General features: G+C 43.6%; 1 protein-coding gene across 1 annotated transcript in view; it reads right to left on the bottom strand.

Moving 5' to 3' along the window:
- LOC128065056 (protoheme IX farnesyltransferase, mitochondrial) overlaps positions 1-24,782 on the bottom strand; it is a 108,610-nt gene that overhangs the window by 63,087 nt on the left and 20,741 nt on the right. The window contains exon 4 of the mRNA XM_052658152.1: positions 22,137-22,261. Within this exon, the coding sequence (XP_052514112.1) occupies positions 22,137-22,261 (125 nt within the window). The remainder of the gene's footprint in view (positions 1-22,136; positions 22,262-24,782) is intronic.

Here is a 24,782-nt window from a genome sequence, read left to right as displayed (position 1 = left end):
CAATGCCAGCACATGATGCAGGCAGATGCCATTATTACCATCTGCATTTTACCAGCGACCGACATCAACATATACAAGACAAAATAGCTGAAAACAAGTCGAACACATGAACCAGTTGCTTCCATAAAGGTATGAACTACAAACTTACATAAAATATGGAAAGTGGGACCAGGAGATACCACCCGGGGGCAGATGAAGAGCCCCAAACAGCAGAGTTGGTGGGAAGGGGAGACAACCCACGGTGGCAAATCACTGTACCTGCAGTTTCAAGTGAAATCCTGCACAGCCCGCACCAGGGCAGATCTGGGCTGCAGAGACCTCTGTTAGCTGACTGGGGAATAAACGGGGGAAATATCGGTGGGGCCGCTGAAACCTGCCCACACGAACAGTGGAAACAGTACCGAGAGGTAGTAGAATGTACGTTCAAAAAAAATCCTACCAGTAATAACAAAAGTAATCTTTGGAAAGCATTTACTTTTTACTCTCAATACATAAAAGAAGTAAAAGAAGACACGACAACACACTTGTATGGGGGGAAAAAGCTTCTTGAGTACAGGTAGATGTAGACAGAAAAACAGGGGAAAAATGGGACTTGATTTTTTTATTCATTTGACTGCACTGGGTCTTAGCTGTGGCATGTGGGATTTAGTTCCCTAAGCTGGGACTGAACCTGGTCCTCCTGCATTGGGAGCATGGAGTCTTAGCCACTGGACCACCAGGGAAGTTCTGGGACTTGATTTTAAAGAAACTGAAAATCTAAGAGCTGACTGAGAAAACTTAGGAATGAACATTAAAAAAAGGGAAAAGGTCTAAAGTTTAGAAATTACATTTACTAAGAAAAGTGTGAGCAAACAGGAAAAAAAAAAAACCAACCCTGTGTATTCTTTTGATTCTTCTATGTGCTTTTCTCCCCTGTATCTTAAACTTTCTAGAGCTGGGATCCATCTGCACATTGGCTGGTCTAGCTAATGCTGTTTCATGTTATATCTGTACCTTCCTGCCCTTAGTTGCTAAGCTGTATCTGACTCTTTGTGATCTCATGCACTGCAGCCCACCAGGCTCCTCAGTCCATAGAATTCTCCAAACAAGAATACTGGAATGGGTTGCCATGCCCTCCTCCAGGGAATCTTCCAGAACCCAAGATCAAACCTGGGTTTCCTGCATTGTAGGCAGATTAGCAAATAGTCTTAGGAGCTGGGATACGCTTTGGGGTAAGAAGACTGAATAGTGCAAAGATGCCTTTTCCACAAATAAATTCACACATATAATGCAGTTCTAATGAAAACCCCATTTCTTAAAAATACTTCAAAACAATGATTCTCAATTTCATCTGAAATAATAAACCGATGAGAAGCACCCAAAGAAAGTCTTGAAAAAAGAATTGCTCTGCAAAAGAGTTGCCTCTGACCCCACGGATATCAAACTACATTACAAAGATAAGCTTCTTTAAAGGGTGTGGTTTTAGAAACAACAGAAGGAACAGATTAGTGAAACAGAAATAAATAAAAATAAAATAGAATGGTAGCTATTTTAAGACTGGCAGTTCAAAATGATCCCTGGAAGGACAAGCTAACAATTTAAAACCATATTAAGTTAAATCACCACCTCATAACCTATTTTTTTTTTTAAGGTAGAAGGCCTTTCTAGGTGGCCTTCCCAAGGGAGATACCATCACAAAATGACAGATTTGAATATTTGAAAATGTAAGGCTTCCCTATACTCCAAAATAACAAATAAATGTAAATAAAGGGCAATATTGGAAAAATATCTGTAACAAATTTTACACACACCAAAGGCCTTTACATGTCATTTGAAAAGAAAATGTCTTCATGCTGAACTAGACAAAAGACACGCCAGGACAACCTTGGCCGCTGACAAACAAGAAAGTACAATGACTGATAGATACTTGTACTTAACACACTTCAAACGTAAGACTGGTCTCCTTCTCTTAAGACCTAAGATGCTTCCCTGATAGCTCAGTTGGTAAAGAATCTGCCTGCAGTGCAGGAGACCCCGGTTTGATTCTTGGGTCAGGAAGAGCCGCTGGAGAAGAGACACGCTACCCACTCCAGTATTCTTGGGCTTCCCTTGTGGTTCAGTTGGTAAAGAATCCGCCTGCAATGAGGGAGACCTGGGTTCAATCCCTGGGTTGGGAAGATCCCCTGGAGAAAGGAAAGGCTGCCCATTCCAGTATTCTGGCCTGGAGAATTCCATGGACTGTATAGCCCATGGGGTCGCAAAGAGTCAGACACGACTGAGGGACTTTCACTTTCATTTTTTTCAAGATAAGTAAGATGAGAAAAGTGTGTTGGTTGATGTGAAGAAACTGAACTTGGGGGTAGGAGGTGGGATGCTCACCAGGGCCTGGGGGGGTCCCTGAGAGGCTTGGAGCAGAGGACGGCTGATCTCACTCGGGTTTTAGGTCACCCTGGGACGTCAGGGGCTTCCCAGGCGGCTCAGCAGTAAAGAATCTGACTGCAATGCAGGAACCACAGGAGCCATGGGTTCGATTCCTGGGTGGGGAAGACCCCCTGGAGTAGGAAATGGCCGCCCATTCCAGTATTCTTGCCTGGAGAATCCCATGGACAGAGGAGCCTGGTGGGCTACAGTCCATGGGGTCACAGAGTCAGAAAGGACTGAGCACCGGAATGCTGTGCTGACAACAGGCCGGACAAGCAGCAAACCCCAGTGAGAAGTTATGCATAACCCAGGCAAGTCATACCAACCATCCTCCAGCCACTCTGCAACCTCTACCGCTGTGTGTGTGTTTGTGCACGTACACAATCAGCATAATGTCCCGGTGGACTGAACATGGGGTCTGAGAGAAAACCGGGGACTGTGGATGACTCCCGTCTCTGGCCCGAGCAACCATCAGTTGGACTGACAGCAGCTGAGACAGGCAGTCAGAGCAGGTTTCTGGGGGAAAACCAGACGCTGGGTTTTAGACATTGCCTTTCTGTTGGCATCTCACAGAAATCCAAGCGGAACTGCTGAGTGGGCAGCAGGATATGTGGAGAGTCTGGGCTTCTTTATTTTTTATCTAATTTTTCCCTCCAGTAAAGTTGTTTTTTTCTCTCTTTCTCTTTTGGCTGCACTGGGTCTCTGTTGCAATGCACGGGTTTCTCTAGTTGTGGCGTGTGTGCTGAGCTGCCCCACAGCATGTGAGGACTTGGTCCCCCAGGCCAGGATAGAACCCGCGTGCGTATTAAAGGCTGAGAGTGAACTGGATGCCTTGAACTACCCAGAACATTTGCTGTGAAGTCTTCTGCATTGCAAGGCGGATTCTTCACCACTGGACAGCCAGGGAAGTCCCCACGAAGTTTCTATGAGGAAATGAATCAGTGGACTAGGTTTTCACTAAATAGCTACTTGCTGTAAGCACAGAGAACACAGAATTCACGACCTCCAAATCATCTTGTAATACCAACTGGTGAAGGATAATTTTTAAAAGTCTTCGAATGACAAAGATGAAAGGAATAAACACTCTTTAGTGCTGTGTGAGAAAACCTACTGTGGTATTAGAAATAACTTTTACATCATCATTAACTTAAGCTTGATTCTATCTGCCCCTGCAGTATTACTCAATTTTAATATAACTTGTTTTATCACAATCTTAATGCTAACCCTTTCAAAGATGACTAATAAGTTTCCGAGACAATCTGTACAAACAATAGGATTATCCTCTTCTCTACTTTGTAAAATGTGACTTTTTTAACTAACAGCTGCCATGAGGTTAAAATAACAAATGCCCAGGGCAACAATGTTGACTTAGGCCCCTTTGACCACTGAGCTACCTGATCATTTGCCAGCTCATTTTCCCATTCAACAGCCTGCCGTGAGTGCCGGGCGCCAGGGATTAAGATAAGTAAAAAACGCCCTTACAGCCAAAAAGGGGCTCAAAGGCTAGGGAACATTCAGATGTGTAAAACGTAACATGCAACCTAAAAAATGGTGTCACAGAAAGCAAAGAGGAATTATGAGATGACAGTAGAAGGCATAAAAACCCAGAAGAGGTTAAATGAGTCCTAACACAAAAGTCTATGGAAAACATGGACTCAACAAATACTGATTTAAATGATCTTACCGGTGGGAATTTGCTGTGACTCAGGGAACACAAACGGGGCTCTGTGACAATCTAGAGGGGCAGGATGGGGTGGGAGGTGGGAGGGAGGTTCAAGAGGGAGGGGTCATATGTGTACCTATGGCTGATTCACGTTGATGTATGGCAGAAACCAACACAAAATTGTAAAGCAATTATCTTCAATTAAAAATAAAATGACTGAAAAGAAAACAAACAAGAGATTGGAAAAAAGTGATCTCAGTGTAAAAGGTTAATTATATTGATAATATGGGAATATTTTTGTGCTACCACATACTAACCTCTAATGGCTGTACTTAAAAACCATTTAAGGTGTTTTCTATCAAGTCACTAAGAATTACATGTGTTTATGACTGCGATTCTTCCATCAAACTACTTAATTCTGACGTATTCCTCAAATACCTAGTGTGGACCTCTTCTGAATTCAATAAACAAGGAGCCCATTAGACTGAGGTATCTCTAATATCTCAGCAGCATGCATAGCCAAAACAGAACCTAAGCCTGTAAATGTCTCAAGGTGAAGGATTCAGTACGTAAGAACAGCCAACCACAAACAGCCAGCCAGGTTCCCAAATTAGGTGATCCCTGCAGCCACAGCCAATCAGACCATTTCCTGGTTTTACTGGCCTCTGTCTGTGCAAAGTCTTTCCTTGGTTCTGCTTAGTGGTTAGCACCCCTAACCACTTCTGGTTTGGTGTTGCCCAGCTTGCATGGATTTTTGCTCAAATAAACTCTTAAAATATTGAGGACACCTCACTTTACCTTTTAACATCTCTTTCACAGAGGATTACAATGTCATTGTCATTTGCTGGCAGCCTCAGACACTTTGTAGTAAAAAACATCAATGGTACACCCAGAAATAAGTCTTTGATCAATGAACTATTAATGAATGCTGAGTTCTTTACTCTTACACTCTCCTCTGCAGATATTTAGAAAGCAAATCCAGAATTCTACGTTCGATGACTGTTTAGATTTCAATTTGATTGAAGTGATAAAAGTAAGGAGGCAAACAGGCATGACAAAAAAAGTAAGAATCACATGTTTATATTGATATGATTTTCTCTTCTTGTGAAAGGAACAGTGTACTTTACTGGCTAATTCAAGTGATTTTGTTAAAAGTTCATGCAAATTGTTTAAAACTACACTTAGAAAAGAATAAAGATACTTAGAGTATCATACTTCATCTGCAGGTGGACATTTGTAGGGAAAAAAATGGGCTAATCATGGAAAGGCTGATTAAGACATGTGGATCACTATTTAAATACTTAAGCCAAGAAATGTACTAATATGGAACGGCACGAAATGTAAATTAACACAGGATCTGGTCTTTTAATTTGACAGCTGTTTGACAACTGCAAAATGGAAAACTGACCTCAGACAACTGCAAATAAATGAGAGACGATTAAGGTAAAGAATTTCACATGGAATGATACAATATCCATTGTAGTAACTTCTCACAGGGGGATAGATAAATGCAGGCTGGAATTTTTATTGTCTTTGAAGGTGCTGGTGCTCAACGGACTTAAATTTCATAGAATACTGTGTGGTACTCTCTTACAATTAATGGCACTTTCTGAAACATAATGCCACCACCACCACTGGTGGAGAAATAATTGTAAACACATTTGAAATTTCCAATTTGAAAAATTTCAAATTGTTTCTTGAAGCAATTTTCAGCTGACCTTCCTCCACTCTACCTTTTGGATGCTAAAGCAATACCACAAGCCCTTTTTTAAAACTGAAAATAATGAGCTCTTCTATGGTACAGTTTGAGAAGACACAGGTGTTCAAGAAAGCCAGGCACTTCATCTCCAAGCTAAGATTCAGTGGTGGCTCAGCGGTAAAGAATCTGCCTGCCAATGGGTTTGATCCCTGGGTCAAGAAGATCTCCTGGAGAAGGAAATGGCAACCCACTGCAGTACTCCTGCCTGGGAAATCCCATAGGCAGAGGAGCCTGGCAGGATACAGTCCATAGGGTCTCGAAAGAATCGGACATGACTTAGTGACTAGACAACAACAGCAAAAGATTCAGTGGCTTGATTCCATCTAATCTACCGAGATACTCTGTGCTTCGCTTTTCATGGCGTGATGAAAATAAGGGGAGAAAAGTACATGCCACCATTCAGCTGTGAAGAATTCTATTTTCAGAAGGCAGATTTTTTCTTCTTCTTAAACAAAGTGTTGATAAATGATAATATATAAATTGTTATGCCTATTTCAAAGGCCAGACTTGGGGGTAACCAAAGAGTTTCCTTGAATGTTCACGGAAAATTCAATCCACTGGCAGGTTTTGTCTGGTCTACATGGGATTAAAAAAAAAAAAATTGAGCCAACATTTCACATGGAAAGCTCAGGAAATTGCCCAGGAAAACCTAAGTGTCTACTGAAAAAAAGACGGAGGTTCTAGCTGCACAGGTCCTGCTCTGATTCAGGCCAAATGTAGCAGCTGCTCCCGGGCACTCGCCTTCCAGCTCATCAAGGCCACCACGCAGCCTGACGAGAAGTAAAATGTGGGAGAAGGAGAGAAAGCATCTGCCTCTGAAAATGGAAAAAATTGCTGAGGGTAACTGAGATGGGTTCCCTGCAATCACGGAACAGCTTTAAGAAGAAATCCCTCACCTCTGAGGCATGTCTATACTCACTTTCCAGCAAGACTGCTTCCTACAAACACTGTTAAGAGTCCCAGGAACTAGGCAGCCTATCGGGAAGGGGGTTGCCCAGCCAGATCTGTGCCCAGGGAAGTCCCTCCTCAGGCCCAGATGCCATCCACAAGAAGACACAGGTGAGTGCTGAGGTCAAGCACAGGCTTCCAGCATCACCCCCTGATCACCTTCCTCTGTGTGTCCTGAACACCTTAACTGCTCACCACAGTTGTGAGTTTACGTTTATCCGTGTCATTAAATTTTTTTTTTTTTTTTTAATTTAGCTGCTCTGGGTCTTAGCTGCAGCACATAGGGTCTTTGATCTTGTTGCAGTATGCAGGATCTTAGTTCCCTGAGCAGCGAGCGATGGAACCTGGGACCCTGCACTGGGAGCATGGAGTCTTAGCCACTGGACCACCAGGAAAGTCTCTGTGTCATTTTCTGACATCAGTTCTCTCGCCAAACAGTAAGCAACATTCATCACCAACTTATTCAATGCCGAGCTCCTACGATGTGTCGGCCAATTTTTAAGGATAAAACCAAGGCTCTGTTCTTGTGGTGCCGACATTACAAGTGGGTGAAACAGACAAGAAACCAAAGGACTCATCACAGGAGAGGAGAGGAGTGCAGAGGGTGGGCGTGCCCTTTCCAGAAGCGGAAGGTGGGATGAAGCCTGGACACCTGTGAGGAGGTGATGGGCGCGGGAACCTGTGGGACTCCTGGGCAGGAGACTTCCTGAGGGGTAGGGGATGGTGGCAAAAAGCTGCGTGGCTGGAGCGGGGTGAGCAAGGTTGCCAGGGGGAGGAGGGCAACCCTTAGAGGGCACCTGGGGTTTTACTGAGTTGATCCATCACCCATCTCTGACATAACTTCCTTCTGTTTGTCCAAGATCTTTATCTTTCCATCACAGGAAACACTCTGGATGTTCACGCCACTCCCAGCTCACAGCAGTCCCTCCACTGTTCTCAGGTCCAGGCTGCTCTCCCCTACCCCGACTCCTTCACTCTCGTCTGATGACAACCACCAGCTTCCGGTTTCAGCTCCATGTTCTCCTTCTGTCTCCTGCTGCCTCTACCCATCTCTACCCAAAATATGCAGCGTCCCCCCACCACCAAAAAAAACGCCCAAACTGAACGATCATTTATTTGCCAAGACCTGCTCCTTCTTCTGTGTTCCCCACCTCACTAGACGACACTCTATCCACCACTCCACATCTACCCAGTATTTGTTTTTTCCAGTGGTCATGTACAGATGTGAGAGTTGGACCATAAAGGCTGAGCGCTGAAAATTTGATGCTTTTGAACTGTGATGCTGGAGAAGACTCTTCAGAGTCCCTTGGACAGCAACAAGATCAAATCAGTCAATCCTAAAGGACATCAACCCTGAATATCCATTGGACGGAAAGGACTGATGCTGAAGCTGAAACTCCAATACTTTGGTCACCTGATGAGAAGAGTCGGCTCGCTGGAAAAGACCCTGATTTGGGGAAAAGATGAGGGCAAGAGGAAAAGGGGGAGACAGGGGATGAGATGGTTGGATGGCATCATCGACTCAACGGACATGAGTTTGAGCAAGCTCCAGGAGACAGTGAAGGACAGACAGTGCTGCAGTCCATAGGGCTGCAAAAAGTTGGACACAGCTGAGCGACTACATTTTTACTTTTTTCTTTTCGGCACTAGGACGTTGAATTAAGGATCAAGTCCTCTAAATTGATACCTCTCCTAATGGCGCCCTTTCAGGCTCTCATGATCTCTGCTTCCTGTCTGAACAGGTCTGTCCTCAAGCTTTGCTTCACAGAACAGCTAAATCAATTTTTTATAGAAAGAAAATCTGCCTACCTCCTTTCCTCATTCAATAAATTCCTATTAATAAGAATAGTAGAGTGGGTAACCATTCCCTTCTCCGGGGGGGTCTTCCCAACCCAGGGATCGAACCCAGGTCTCCTGCACTGTAGGTGGCTTCTTAACCATCTGAGCCACCAGGGAAGCCCAATACAAAGTAATAATAATTAACATCAATTGCCTACTTTCTAAGTACCAGGCCCTCTGTAAGAACCAAATATGTCATTTAACTTTCTCAGTAACCTCCTCTGTTGGGAAAGTTAGGTGCCCAGGTCACAGGTAGACACAGAGCTAGTACACCAGCCTGGTCAGCGAGCCTGGGCTCAGCCCTCAGGCTCCTGACCTCTCTGAGCACCTCTCTTGCGCAGATAAACAGACGGGGGTGATCAGACACATCCTTACAAATTGTGAAGAGCGCTGTGAAGGGACAGCGTGGGTGTGATGCAGGGCAGCAGTCAGGGGGCGGGGGGGGCATGCTGCCACTGCACTGCCGGGGCCTCTGCTCACCACAGTCCTCCCCTCTGCCTGGTGGTGTCTCCTTGTTAAAATATCTATTGCCCATCTTTTGCTTTTCCATGTAGACTCAGAGAGACTCAACCTTCCTGTCAGCCCAGCACACGACACAGGTGCCCAGGGAGTGTCTGCTGTGTGGCTAGCACCTGAGCTGTGATCCCTGCGGTGGAAGGAGTTGGGGGCTGGAAAGGGACCAGACCACACAGCCTCCATGGGTCAAAGCTAGCATTTTCTTCTCTACCCTCTCAAGAGCTTCAGACCCAACACGGGTGTGACGGCTTTACGACCACCCACCAGCGGTTGCCCAGCACCTACAGGGGAGTCTGGGTGCTTGACCCCTCAAAGCCGCTGTGGACCCTCACAGCACCCTCCCCACCCCATGCCTCAGGCTTCTGCTGTGCTGTGAGGGGCACGCACCCTCTGGGTGATGTTTCACGCCTCTGGGTCTCTACTCATGACCTTCTCGCTGCCGGGAAAGATCCCCCCTCATAGCATCTACCTGGTAAGTGCCCACCTCACCTTCAGAGGCTCTGGCCCCTTCTCCAGGAGGCTCTCCTGACCTCCAGAGGCTGAAATGACCCCTCTTGACCCCTCCCTTGCACACCTACAGCATGGCCCGAATTCTGCCCCTGTGTAGAGCTGGTGTGCTGTATTGCTTTACTGCACTTATTTATACAACTGCCTTCCTCTGCCACACTGGAGGCTGCTCTTTTTGATCACTCATGAAAGGAGTCAATAATTGTGTGAGGATCCTTCCTGAAAATAACTTTGAAGAAGACATGGCCACACTGGATGAGCATTTCCTACTACTTAAAGAACTTCTTTCCACCAGGCAGGGGAACATCAAGGGGATTTCAACAGCCTACCCACCCCCCCCCCCCTTGATAATTCTGACTTGAACTAAGCAGAATAAACAAAATTCTGTGCAAGTGAAAACTAGTTCAGTCGCATATTCCTGACTTTCAAAGGCATTAAAGCAAAGTCCTGAAGCCTAAATAAATGTTCACTGAGCACTTAGGGAAAGGGTCATTTTTTAATACAAGCTGACTGTACTTAAGCCAGGATGGCTAAATATGTCTCTGCTAAAAAACTTAGGAACTGTTTTCCTTCTTCTGTGAAAACATGTCAGACTTTGAATTGAAGGCCTGTCTAATTGTTCCAGGTTAACCACATGCTTATTTAAATAAGCTATGTTGCCATTCGGTCATTTATTCAAGAGTAAGTGAAAATCAAGGGGGTAGGGGTAGAATCCATGCTCAGTCCCTTACTAATACCCTAATTTACCAAATCCCTGAATATTTTTATAAGAACTGATAATCTGGACTTAAGATAGTTTTATATTCTTAACACCCGATGTTTTAGTTAATCCCCATTATTTTAAATTAGGAGTTGACAGCATTAACTTTGGAAGAGAAATCTTTATTCACATATCTTCAGAAAGCTGTTTAAGGTAATTATACACAGCACTGTTTAATCCTTCTTATTAGTTCACCTAATAACAGTAATATGAACAACTGCAATTTTCTAGATCATCAGCCATAGTTTTGCTAAACGCAACACCAGACTAACATAATTTTTACTCAGGTACGCTAATGAAAATATTAGGATGTCACACTAGACTTTCATTTCAGCGTTAGTTTCCTTTTTTATGAGCTAGCAGGTAAACATCATCCAGGATTAACGGAATCTCATTGGAATAAAAGCATATTAGCTTAGCATTGTAAGGTTACACAGTATATTTTAAGGTACAAAGATACTCTATGTTAAAGTATACATAAATCTTATTAACTACTAAATTTTCTCTTTTGTTTCATCCTATCTTTATGTTCCATCACTCAGATCCTTCAGAATGTCTTTGTTCCCCCTTGTGATTGCTGCTTCCGGGAGAAATCTGGCATAGCATCTAAAGGAAACGCCAGCGCGAGGTTTTCCTTAAGATTAATCACACAGGTAAGCAATTTCCCCTTCTTGCCAAACAGTATTTTCTAAAACTTCTTAGAAAATCAATAAGACAGGGCTGGGTGGTCGTGGCAATGTGAATTTTAGGATTTACTTTAATCCCTTACACACACATTTTAAAGGTCTGATAGCTTGCCTAAAGCAGTATGGAGTTCCTTTCCTGGTTAAAAAGAGCAGGAGACAAAGGATTCTCAGAAGTCAGTCTGTTTTCAAGAGCACAGGTCTCACAGACCTGTTCCACTGTCCACTGCCGACACCCTGATTCCTCTTCAAGAGTCTGGGAGTTTGGTGTGGAATTCAGAACCATCAAATGACTCCAATTCTAAAGTATAAATACTAAAGCATCCACTTTTTTTCCTGTGTTAAACTTTAAAAGCAGGGACTAAGGCAAAGAGAGTATGAGATGGTCTCCCAAGGTCAGTCTACATGGTCAGGTTTGACATCAGTGTCATCAATGAAGAGTCCATCTAACCTAGAAAACAGCAGGGTCAGGAGGACTGTCTGTGGTTCAGAGCAGTGAACAGACAAGCTGGCGGGATTCAGAACAAGCTACTGGGAAAGGCAAAACATAACTGAAGATTTTGGGGAAAGAAAGATAATTTGGGAAGAAACTCAACTTGACCACTGCTGGCTGGTGAGATGGAGCCAGCCAGGGAGGAAGCAGGTTTCTATCTCCCAAATCACAGTCAAGCACAACCCACTACTTAGAGATGCAGCCACGAAGCCCAGCTCCAGAAACGCAGATAAGCCTCACTTCTGTTATCTCCATGAGAGTCTCAATTAAATATCTGCTTTTTTGATTTATCAACCTTTTTTCACCAATAGTACAAGTGTTAGTCGCTCCGTCATGTCTGACTCTTTGTAACCTCATGGACTATCGCCTGCCAGATTGCTCTGTCCATGGAATTTTCCAGGTAAGAATACTGGAGTGGGTTGCCATTCCATTCTCCAGGGGATCTTCCTGACCCAGGGATCGAAGGTGGGTCTCCTGAATTGCAGGCAGATTCTTTATCATCTGAGCCACCAGGGAAACCCAATATTTTTCACCGATATTTCTTAGATTTACTGGAACTGATGACACAACTCCACAGGCCTCTGAAATGGCAGAGCACAAATGACACCTGCTGAGCCTAAGTCACCACATGTTCAAACACCGTGGGCAGGTATTACACACTAGGAATAAATAAACACGCATATTCACACACACACACACACACAAGGAATAAATAAACACGCATATTCACACACACACACTCACAAGGAATAAATAAACACGCATATTCACACACACACACTAGGAATAAATAAACACGCATATTCACACACACACACAAGGAATAAATAAACACGCATATTCACACACACACACAAGGAATAAACACGCATATTCACACACACACACTAGGAATAAATAAACACGCATAATCACACACACACATGGAATAAATAAACACGCATATTCACACACACACACAGAATAAACACGCATATTCTCACACACACACACACACAAGGAATAAACACGCATATTCACACACACACACACTAGGAATAAATAAATACGCATATTCACTCACACACACACACACACACACACACACACACACACACACACTATAGTTTGCAAGGCTAACCCAGGGCTCTGGGTTAACACTGAGGAAAACAAACATGTCTCCTTGCCATTCTCTGTATTACGACCGTAACTGGAGACAAACAATGGTGACCAGATTCTCAAAGTGGGCCCAAAACAGGCCAAACTTTTATATTAACAACAATCACAACAGCTAACATTAATGGAGCACTTGGCTTTCACAGAGATAAGTGCCTCAAATCCTCCCATCTCACTAGAGGTGGAGATGTCACCAGCCCATGAAGGTCCCCTTGCCTCGGGGCTCCACAGCGAGAATGCCAGCAGTCACCTGAGCAAAAGTGACTTGTTCAGTGGTAACGGCCCGCATCTGAGTGGTGCTGAGACTAAAACATTCTGAGTGAGAGGAAGCAGCAGCGAGCTAGGGGTCACATCCACAAATTCTGCTCTCAACCCCACCAGGTTCAGGCGTGTGATCAACGACACAGCTAAGCGTCACTTCATTCTTCTACAACATGTGGGATGGTGCCACTGCACAGCCGGTTAATGCGGCACGTAAATCATAAACACTGTCTATGAACGCACATTCAGACTACTGTCATCTCTACATCTGCAGGCAGAGCTTCACCTGGAGGTATTTAGGTTATGAATTCCAGTGCCAAACTCACTCAACTCAGCTGGATCATTCTGGAGCAGAGAATCAAATGTAATTTAGGAACTATTTGGGGTTTTATCTATATAAATGCAGGAAAAGAGACTCGGCATTGAACGTGCGTTTTCTTTCTGATGTTGCTCAGAAATGCTCATCATTTGCCTTCTATGAAAAACACATTTAGCTGGAGACTCCCATGTGCTACTCAGAGACCCTGCAGATCCAACCTAGTGCAGTAGCTAATCCAGGTTGTCTGAATGAGCCACAAGTTGTGGATTTCAGAGGTCTTGGAGGGAATGTGAGTCGCCTACCAGTTAAAACATCAAAGTCCAATGAGTCACAACATTCGGGAAAAAAAATACATTTCTCGTATATTGATTTTTCTTATACACACGATGTTCTATAAATCATATCACCAGCGCTCGCTGACATCAGTTGGACTCGCCCAGGATACAACACCGGGTTCCCTAACCACTTCTGTCCACCATGGAAGATGAAAGTCAGTTCCTATTGCTTAAGGCGGACTGCAGAGTCAAAACAAAAGAAACATCAGAGAAAGCGAAAATGGAGAGAGACGCTTTAGATATTAATCTCGTATTCGCTGGGAAAACAGGAAAATCTTTATCTGTCTCCCCTCTTGCAGTTTAAAAGCCTGTGGATTTTCTTCTGCCCTGCCCACCCTATAATTCAGAGCTCTTTATCCAAAGCTCTTCCTTTTTACCTTATTTCAGCCGTGAAAAGTCTCTCAAGCATTGTCAGTATCAAACAAAAAACACGTCTCTTCTTGACCCCATTTCATTCACACCTCTTGATCTCTTTCATTTCCTTTCATAAAAATTCTTCAACATCCACAGATACACCAGACCCCAAAGATAACAGAGCCTTATCGCCTTTACCTTTCTAATTATAACCTACCCCTCAGATCTGAAACTTGACTTACGTTTTGGGCCTTTCTTGTAATTTTCTCCAAAATAACGTCTCAGAGAACATCAATAGTTCTTAGAGCTAAGTCTAAGTTATGAATTCATTTGTCATCCATTTGATCTTTCAAAAGAGTCAGTTTCTGAAATCCTATAAACCTAGATTTAAACAAGCCCTAGCTAATACATGTGAAATGCTTAGAACATGACTTGGCATCTGACAGGTGTGAAATAAGTATCAGCTATGATTGTTGTTATGATGGAAACTTCCTGCTACTTCCCTTCACTTCCCCCGTAAATATTCCTTTTTTCCAGTATGACTTCCTGGGCAATTTCACCCTGCTGGCCCACTCTCTGCCATGGGAAGAAGGGATGGTTGCTCGACATCAGGGAATCCTACTTACTGGTATCAAGGAGTTAAGCGTTCCCCTGCAACAACACAAGTGCCTGTAACCACAGTTGGAAAGTCACTGGGAGCACCGGTCATGTGGACGAAGGGACTGCGCTTTCACAGACAGGAGAAGATGACCCGCAGGTTGAAGGCAGGAGGCCAACCTCCACTCATAGAAGGAAGACATTTCTAGTCACCAGGTTGCCCATTGATAGAGCCAGGTACTCTGGGTTTGATCCCTGGGTCGGGAAGATCCCCTGGAGAAGGGAATGGCTACCCACTACAGTATTCTTGCCTGGGAAATCTGATGGACAGAGGGGCCGGGTGGGCTACGGTCCATGGGGTCACAAAGAATCAGACACGATTGAGCAACTAATGCACCCTGCAAGCAAGTGACAACTGTAGTAATCGATCTCTGCCAGGGATATTGCAAGAACTAAAGAATTCATCAAACTTCTTGAACAGTTTACTGATGGCAGAGTAGTAACAGAGGGAAATACTCTGTCTAATTTGTAGGTGCTCACACCCAGAACAACTGTCATGACAGTAGGTCCAACAGGTGCCTTACAGAGAGGGTGAAAGTGAGGCAAGCCAGGTGGCCTGGGTTCAGTCGGTGCACTTGAGAAGAGAAAAGCCAGCGCCTGAGCCCTGATATTTTGATACGAAGATGCTTTTAGCACAGCTCGTTTATAGTGAAGGGCTTCCCTTGGGGCTCAGCTCGTAAAAATCTGCCTGAAATGCAGGAGACCCCGGTTTGATTCCTGGGTCAGGAAGATCCGCTGGAGAAGGGATAGGCTACCCACTCCAGTATTCATGAGCCTTTCTTGTGGCTCAGACGGTAAAGAATCCGCCCGCAATGTGGGAGACCTGGGTTCAATCCCTGGGTTGGGAAGATCCCCTGAAGAAGGGAAACGCTACGCACTCCAGTGATCTGGCCTGGAGAGTTCCACGGACTCTACAGTCCATGGGGTCGCAAAGAGTCAGCCATGACTGAGCGACTTTCACTTTCATTTACAGTGAAAGAGGTGAAGCGTGGGTGGACTATGAATAGAGAGACTGGTGATTTCCTGTCTGAACTGGAACACTTGAGAGTCAAAAGGGGCATGAAGAGTTATTACATGAGGAACAGCAGCATGAACCAGGCCGTGGGGTCAACCTGGCCATCAGTGGGCAGAAGAGATGTGAGCCAGGCTGCCCAAGGCAGAAACCATAGCTGGGATCCCAAGTGAAATCAGGAGACATCATCAAAGCAGCAGTTCTCATCGGAGGGACTGTGGTTCCCAAGGAACACTTGGCAAAGTCTGAAGATATTTTCATTTGTCACACTAGGGGGTCGGTGCCAATAGCACCCCGCTGGCAAAGACGGGGGCACTAGGAAACACCCCCGGTACTGAGGACCGTTTTCCAGCCCAACTGTCAGGAGTGCTGAGACTCAGAATTCCTCTATTAAAAATTATAAGATCTGACTGAGTTAACACATGAAACATCGGCATTTCGAAAAAACCCCCCAAACCCCGCAGAACATATTCAAACCCTACAGGACAAAAGTTAATCCAGTCTACAGACAGCAAGATCTCTTGAACAAAGGCAAAATGGGCACACACTGACAAACAGAAACAGCAAAAAAGCATTTAAAAAGTCTCCCGACAAAAAAAACCCAACTCTACCTCCTGAGTAATCAGAACACCTTGAATTAAAAGGGCAGCATCTAAGGACACCTATAAACCCAGCATAGATTTCAGTGTCAGTGATGAGCAAGCAATCCCATGGCACCAAATGGAAGTATAGGCAGATTAAAGCAAACAAAAAAAAGACCTTCAGGAAGAAATTTAGCTGCACTTAAAACACACATCGTTTTAAATTTTAACTTTCTTTTAGTGAAATCACACAGTTTCAGCAATCTATCTAAAGAAATAGTGAAGGATGGGGTTCAAAGATTCAGCTATAAGAATTTCAGTTCAGGATTATTTATCTGGGCAAAAACTGAAAATCCCTAAAATGTCAAACAAGGAGAAACTGATTAAACAAATCATGGTACATCTACAGAAGATTCTTAAAATCATGCTATAAGGCAAATATTGACATGGAAAGACATTCGTGATATACTACTTAAAGGAAAAAATATAGAGAAACTATGCATATTACATAAACCATTTCTGTGAGATATTAATATATGCCTGAAAGTATGTGTGTGAAAAAGGCCTATACAGCAATAACATAAATCAAAATGTTAAGCAGTGGATATATTTGGTGCTGGGCTACAGGCCATGAGGGCAGGGCTTGTTGCTTTTTCTCTACTGTGACTCTAACACACAGAACAGTGCCAGGCACAAGCGAAACACAAAACTTTAAATGTCATTTTTACTTACTTATAGTTTCTTGCAGATTTTACAATAAACACTTAATTTGCATAATAGTTTCTTCCTTCCTGTGGCTTTTTTTCACATTCATAAAGCAATGGTATTTATTTAATATTTTTACTTACAATGATTCATCTTTTTTATTGGGATTTAATGGCACAATAATTTTTTCAATGTTGCTTGTGAAAAAAGAATAATTCAATGGTAAAACAAAATGTTTAACAATAGAAATGGAAATAACGCCACCTATCCCACAGGGTTGTAAGGTTTAAATAATAATTTGTGTAAATACAGTCTGTAAATGCTAAAGCACTACATGAATGTTAGAAATTAATTATTCTGCTAAAATCATATATTCCAGAGTTAAACCATTTTCACGCATGCTTTGGCTGGTGGCCTTCCTCCCAGCAATTTTACTTCCCGTATTTTGTCCTCTAACAACAAAGGTGTGTGTGGCATCACTTGTAGGAGCAAAGAGCTAAAAGGGTGGAGGACTGGCTCAGCGGCTGCGGCACAGCCATGAAATGAAGCAGTGCATCATTATTAAAATTCAACCTGTATATATGCACTTATGGACATACACTCTTGATCTTTATTAAAAAACTCATGTATGTGTAACATAAGTAAAATAATCCCACTTCAGTTCAGTTCAGCCGCTTAGTCATGTCCGACTCTTTGCAATCCCATGGACCGCTGCACACCAGGCCTCCCTGTCCATCCAAGAACTCTCGGCGTCCACCCAAACTCTTGTCCATTGAGTCGGTGATGCCATCCAGCCATCTCATCCTCTGTCTTCCCCTTCTCCTCCTGCCCTCAATCTTTCCTAGCATCAGGGTCTTTTCAGATGAGTCAGCTCCTTGCATCAGGTGGCCAAAGACTGAAGTTTCAGCTTCAACATCAGTCGTTTCAATGAACACTCAGGACTGATCTCCTTTAGGATGGACTAGTTGGATCTCCTTGCAGTCCAAGAGACTCTCAAGGGTCTTCTCCAACACCACAGTTCAAAAGCATCAATTTTTTGGTACTCAGCTTTCTTTATAGTCCAACTCTCACATCCATACATGACTACTGGAAAAACCATAGCCTTGACTAGATGGACCTTTGTTGGCAAAGTAATGTCTCTGCTTTTTAACATGCTGTCTAGGTTGGTCATAACTTTCCTTCCAAGGAGTAAGCATCTTTTAATTTCGTGGCTGCAGTCACCATCTGTAATGATTTTGGAGCCCCCCAAAATAAAGTCAGCCACTGTTTCCACTGTTTCCCCATCTATTTGCCGTGAAGTGGTGGGACCAGATGCCATGATCTTCGTTTTCTGAATGTTGAGCTTTAAGCCAACTTTTTCACTCTCCTCTTTCACTTTCATCAAGAGGCTCTTTAGTTCTTCTTCACTTTCTGCCATAAGGGTGGTGTCATCTGCATATCTGAGGTTATTGATATTTCTGCCGGCAATCTTGATTCCAGCCTGTGCTTCCTCCAGCCCAGAGTTTCTCATGATGTACTCTGCATATAAGTTAAATAAGCAGGGTGACAATATACAGCCTTGATGTACTCCTTTCCCTATTTGGAACCAGTCTGTTGTTCCATGTCCAGCTGTAACTGTTGCTTCCTGACCTGCATACAGATTTCTCAAGAGGCAGGTCAGATGTTCTGGTATTCCCACCTTTTTAAGAATTTTCCATAGTTTGTGGTGATCCACACAGTCAAAGGCTTTGGCATACTCAATAAAGCAGAAATCAATGTTTTTCTGGAACTCTCTTGCTTTCTCGATGATCCAGCAGATGTTGGCAGTTTGATCTCTGGTTCCTCTGCCTTTTCTAAAACCAGCTTGAACATCTGAAGTTCACAGTTCACGTATTGCTGAAGCCTGGCTTGGAGTATTTTGAGCATTACTTTACTAGCATGTGAGATGAGTGCAATTATAATCCCACTTACAGCTTATTAAAACAGTATCTGTCATGTCAAACAATCAAAATGGTTGTGATGATAATTTTCTGATAATTTTTATCTTTCAATTTGTTAATCTATTCTACTTGAGCTCACTCAGCTTTTTCTTTGTGGCCTATCTGTTTTCAAGATTAGATCAGTCAAGGCCATCTATAACATTTTATTTTCCAGTCGCTGAATTTTATGGATTGTTTTCATCCCTGGAAGGCACTCCCACTCTCAGGCTGCCCTATAGCTTTAAATGAACCATGTGTATGGTTTACAAAACATGGGTGTAATTGCTTTTTACATTTTCATGTTAGTGGTTTCTTACATACACATGTATCTCTTTATGCATTAGTCAGGACTTCATATATCAGAAGCTAAATCTCATTTTCCCTCCTTAAAAAAAAGGTTAAGAACTGCTTTACAAAGCTTTATGTTTCCTACTTTTACACAGAGAGATCACAGAAGTAGGGTATAAAGAAGAAACACTCAGAACTAAATGAATAACAGCAATGAGAGATATTTTAAAAAAATGAAATGTTACTTGAATCCTTCTATAAATGTGACAGGGGACATTTTCTCCCCACAGAACTCTATCAGAAGCTGGAGATCGGTCCTGCACACCAACCACACTTCTGCACTCTTAGTGGGAAGCCAGCTCCTTTAAAAAAGCAGGAAGCTCTTCCTTTTCGACTGTTTCTTTTTCTGCCTGCTTGCAAAAGCTCATGCAAATCCTTGTGGCCTTGTGCTCTTTGATGCTAAAGAAAAGCATTGATGAAAATGGCCTCACGTTCCTTTATTTTATGAGACTGCTTAACAACACTAGAATTAAAATATTCCCAACGTTATTTAGAAAACACTGTCATTTGAGAAGCTAACTGACACTATAATAACGATGAAATCCGACGAAGGAAATCAGTGAGTTTTTTTTAAGTATTACAATGCTTCTGAATGAAATCAGAGCCCAAGACAAGTGGAGGGAAGCAATACGGATACACAGGAGAGGATGAGGAAAGTATCTGTGCACCCAATAGCCCTGACTGAGGGTGGACGCCATGCTCAACACTGCTGAGGCCTGTGGGGGGCATGAGAAAGCTCTAGAAGAAGAGCGGGACAGTTGTGTGCGTGAGAGGCAGGCAGGGCTAGGACACTAGCCTGAGGAGGAGGCAGGACAAGACTCTTGGCATTTGTCATCACAGAAAGAATCCCCCTGTGGAGGCTGCAGCTTCCCCAGCAGTTTAAAACCTACAGAACCCAACTCAGCCCCTGGAGCAAACTGAAATAACATGGCCATCTAAACACATTTCAACTTAAAACATTTCTAAAACCTTGGTTTGTGTTCAGCTTCCATAATAAACTTCTGCCTAATATAAATCATTCCACTTTATTTCCTCCAGATATTTCTTTGCTACAATTGGTTTTACTCCATCATGAATCCTTGACCACCTTTTTATTTCTTTTGGTGGTGATGGTTGGGGGAGGGGCGTCAGACAGCTCCAACTCAAGGCCAGTCTATTTTTTTAAAAGACTTTTTGATGTAGCTCATTTTATTTTTTTTTAGTGATGTAGATCATTTTTTAAAGTGTTTATTGACTCTGTTACATCTGTTTTATGTTTTGGGTTTTTGGCCTCAAGGCATGTGGGATGTTAGCTCCCTGACTAGGGATGGAACTTATACCTCCTGCCTTGGAAAGCAAAGTCCTAACCACTGGACTGCCAGGGAAGTCCCCCACTCTGTGTCATCTTTTATAATATCTAGGGACCATTTGATGTTTATGAGCTTGTATTGCTATTTTCTGAGTCTCCACACTTTTGCCCAAAGCCTCTATTAAAATCTATGTAACTGGAACAGAAGACAGCAACTGATATTATTAATCTTAGGACCCGGATTTATAACTACTAAATACATATAAGTGATATTTTAAAAATATTTTGAAAAATAGACCCACAAATAGTCACATAAACCCACTTTGCTTATACTGCTTTTTATTCATATCGTCATTAAAAACGTGTTCATTGTGAAACCGTCATCAATCTCTTCGCTGGGGAACAAGGGAGGGTGCAACAGGAAGAGATGGCTTGTGGTTTACAGGAGGGGCGTGGAGAGGGGCAGTGGGTAGAGCTGCTTGAACCTCCTGTAGCGCTGTTTTGATGTAAAATCGGAACAGAAAATTAACTTTATTTGAAATGCACTGACCTTTCTCCAAGCAGCTGATAACATGGTAAAAGCACACTGATTCTAGATGTTCCCGAATGGAAAGGCTCATGCTCTGCAGACTACCAGCGCATGCATCCACTTGGCCAAGCTGTTTGCCTGCTGGTAACTTCAATTCCTGTTTTAAAACTATGCCAACTCCTCTTGGGTGTTCTGGTGAGAATGACTTTCTTTACGTTTTAGCCAAGACTTTTCCACCACAATATCTTATGAGAAAGCCACAAGGATGGGGCACATACTGCAGTGATCAGGCTGGGGAGGGGGTGGGGCGGGGCGGGGATTGTGGGGAAGGCATTTTAGAGAATTATTTTGACATTTAAAATAATAGGGAGGGGAAGAAGCATTAAAAAATAATGTGCTAATTAATTTTTTTGATATATTCTGATTCCACGGGCCAAGTTTACTGAGGACTGAATTAAAGAATTTTTTTTTAAAGGTGGATGTGCTTGTTTAAAATACACTGTTTTGCATAGTGGTGGTTTTAAAATGCAAACAAGTCAAACCAAAGGAAGAACAACACATAATAATGTAAGCTTGGGGGAATGTGCCTGAAGTGGGAAAGAGGAGAGAGTCTGATAGCTTTAAAGCGCTTTTAAAAAAATAAACTATTTTAATTGAATTGAATTAATTAGCTTATTTTTTTGGCTGTGTCATGTGGCATGCAGGATCTTAGTTCCCCAACCAGGGATCAAACCTGCACCCTGTGAATTGGAAGCACAGAGTCCTAACCACTGGACTGTCAAGGAAGTTACTCTAAAACACTTTTCAACCTCAAACCCTGGTCATTTGAGAAAGATACTCTATTGCTCTTACTTCTGAATATACCTGAAAACTTTTCACCTGAAAAGAAAAAGACAGACTGGTTCTGGGCCCCAGACCTTGCAGGACACACAGTGTTCCAGGCTCACAGGACCTTCCCAGCGATGGGTGTGATTTGGGAGGGTTCTTTTTCTTTTTAAATGCCACAATATGACAATCTCAGAAGAAGCGACGATAGCCTGACCCGGCTGAAAGGTGCTGCACTGACCTGATTGATGGAGTTGGCAGCGCAAGAAGCCAGGCCTGTTCCAACAAAGGTAAGCAGGAAGCAGGACCAGTCAAAAGGTGCTGGAGCCAGGGCGAAGCCGGCCGAGGTGGTGCTGACGACCAGGGCTGCAACACAGAAACAAACCAGGGGCTGTCACCAGGCAGGGCGGAGGGTCCCAGCCATGCAAGCCTGCCTTCAGGCAGGCCAATCCCCACCGCAACAGCACGGACTGCAGGCTGACCTTTCAGGGGAAAATTAAGCTTTACAGAACATCATTCTGATAGTAAAAACTCTATGTTTATTATTGAAAAATGCCATTACACTCAAGAGTAAAAACTAAGATGGGTGTTTCAGATCCAGTCGTTCACTTATTCATTCAACAAACACTCACTGTGTACCTAATCCACAATCGGTATTGTGCTGGACATGGGGCATTGTGCTGAGCAGGTTAGGCTCTATTCTGCCTTGAGGTCCTTGTACTTTTTAATTCCCTCTGCCTCTTCCCATGGCTGGATCCTCCTCATCTTCCAGGTCCTGCCTTAGAGATCATATCTTAGGGAGACCTGCCCCATCATCTCACGTGCAGGAGGCCCTCCAGGGTGACAGCACCCTTGCGCTTCCTTTCTGGTGCTTGTCACTCTCTGGCTTCTGCCTGGAATATAAGCTCCATGGAGGCAGGTGCCCTGACTGTCTGGCTAGCTGCTACTTTCAGGGATTCCACTGTGCCAGGCAACCTATCTATCTCCATATGTCAGTCGTGTCCGAGTCTCTGCGACCCCATGGACTGTAGCCTACCAAGCTCCTCTGTCCATGGGATTTTCCAGGCAATAGTACTGGAGTGGATTGCCATTTCCTTCTCCAGAGGATCTTCCCGACCCAGGGATCGAACCCAGGTCTCCCGCATTGTAGACAGCCGCTTTACCATCTGAGCCACCACTGTGCCAGGCAAGGAAGAGTATTTACTGGGGGCTGAGGAGGCAGGGTGGCGGCTGTCACACTGCAGAACGGCAAGCTGAGGACTCTGCACTCGTCTGGTCGAGGAGCCGTCTATCACTGGCTGTTTAACCGGGAGCAGTGGGCACCCTGACTTAGAACATACAGAGGGACCATCTGAGAGGCTCGACTATCAATCCACAGGGAACAAGAGCAGTGCCATGGGGAACCAGATACATAAAAGGGATGACTTTCTCAGTATATCGTCAGCAAAATCTAGAGTTACCAATATAAAGAACAAACTTGGATCAAAAAAACCAGGTCAACATTTTGTATTGTGCTTTGTAAATAGGTTTAAAAAATCAATTACCATCATGGTGGAAAAGACAGTATCATTATCAGTGAAATGTCAAACTAAAAATACTGTAAGAAGAAAATTCACTTTGTTTGAAATCAAAAAGGGTATATAGTTGCACAAAACCAATGGTTTTTCTTTTTATTTGCCCCCAGAGCTTGACTGGGTGATGAGCAATAAACACAGAACATCGAATTTTTGACTAATGGGTCAACTCTTGAACTGAGAAGAGATAGCAAGTAGTTTGCAAAAAAACTGACAGAGAGAAAAGGACAATGCTTTAGTAAGACTTAGCAATGATTAAATCTACAAAATGGAAATACTGCCTCATTTAAAAATATACAAATTGTAAATGGTAACACAGATTAAAAAATGACAGGGACCATTATTACTAGAGAGGAAAAATCTGAATTTTTGTAACACATTTCCAAAAAAAGATCAAAAGCTAACGAAGAATGTATTTTTACTTCATCAAAGCAATTAAAGAAAGAGAAAGGGAGAGAAAATTGATAAATTGTAAAATTGACCAAAGCAATATTCTCGCACAGCACTGCCATGATGGTAATTAAACTTTTCATTGATTTCCAGGGGATTCATTACATGGAATCATTTTGCAACACCAGGATCTCATTAAAAGTGAATGTAATATAGTCTTTCATTAATAACACTGGAAATTATATTTTATTTGGTAATCTCGTATTCTGTCCCTTCACAAATAAACAGAAAATCAATGTGGCCGATGAAGCTTGACCCATCCAGTAGAGGCCCAGGAGCGCTGTCCTGTAGTCCCAGGGGGGGGACTCCAGAGACCCAAGGAAGAGGGACAGCCCCACTCCATGAACTCCCCACAGCAACCCTGCCAGTGGGTGGGTGTCTACCCCACACAGACTCCGCAGGCACCTGGGGAGATGCGGGGTGAGCAGGCAGCCCCAACACCCAGCACAGCTGCAGCCCTGCCCTCTACTCTGCTCGGAACCAACACCAGGTCTGACATTAAGACTGGCGGCATCACCTCCTCCCACTGGCCAACATCACTGACGAGGAGCCACCAGATATGGTCTCTGGTCTGCCTGCCTCCTCTGGGAGAAGCTCTTATGTTCTCTATAATTTAAAAAAATTTTTTTTAATTTCACACAGTCACAAGCAGGCATGCCCTGGCTGGCCCAGAAGAAAGCAAACCTCCTTGAAGTGGGCTCCCTGGGGGCCATGTGGTAGAGAAGCCGAGGCGGCCTCCAGGAGCACAGCAGTCCAGGGACCTCAGTCCCAGAGACACAGAGAGATGGACTCTGCCAACCACCGTGGGCCGGAAGTGGCCCTGCGCCCCAGGTGAGAAGCAAGGCCCCGACCCACACAGTGAC

The sequence above is a fragment of the Budorcas taxicolor genome, chromosome 19 (assembly GCF_023091745.1).
Source record: "Budorcas taxicolor isolate Tak-1 chromosome 19, Takin1.1, whole genome shotgun sequence".
NCBI lineage: Eukaryota > Metazoa > Chordata > Mammalia > Artiodactyla > Bovidae > Budorcas > Budorcas taxicolor.
This window is presented reverse-complemented; position numbering and strand designations above follow the sequence as displayed.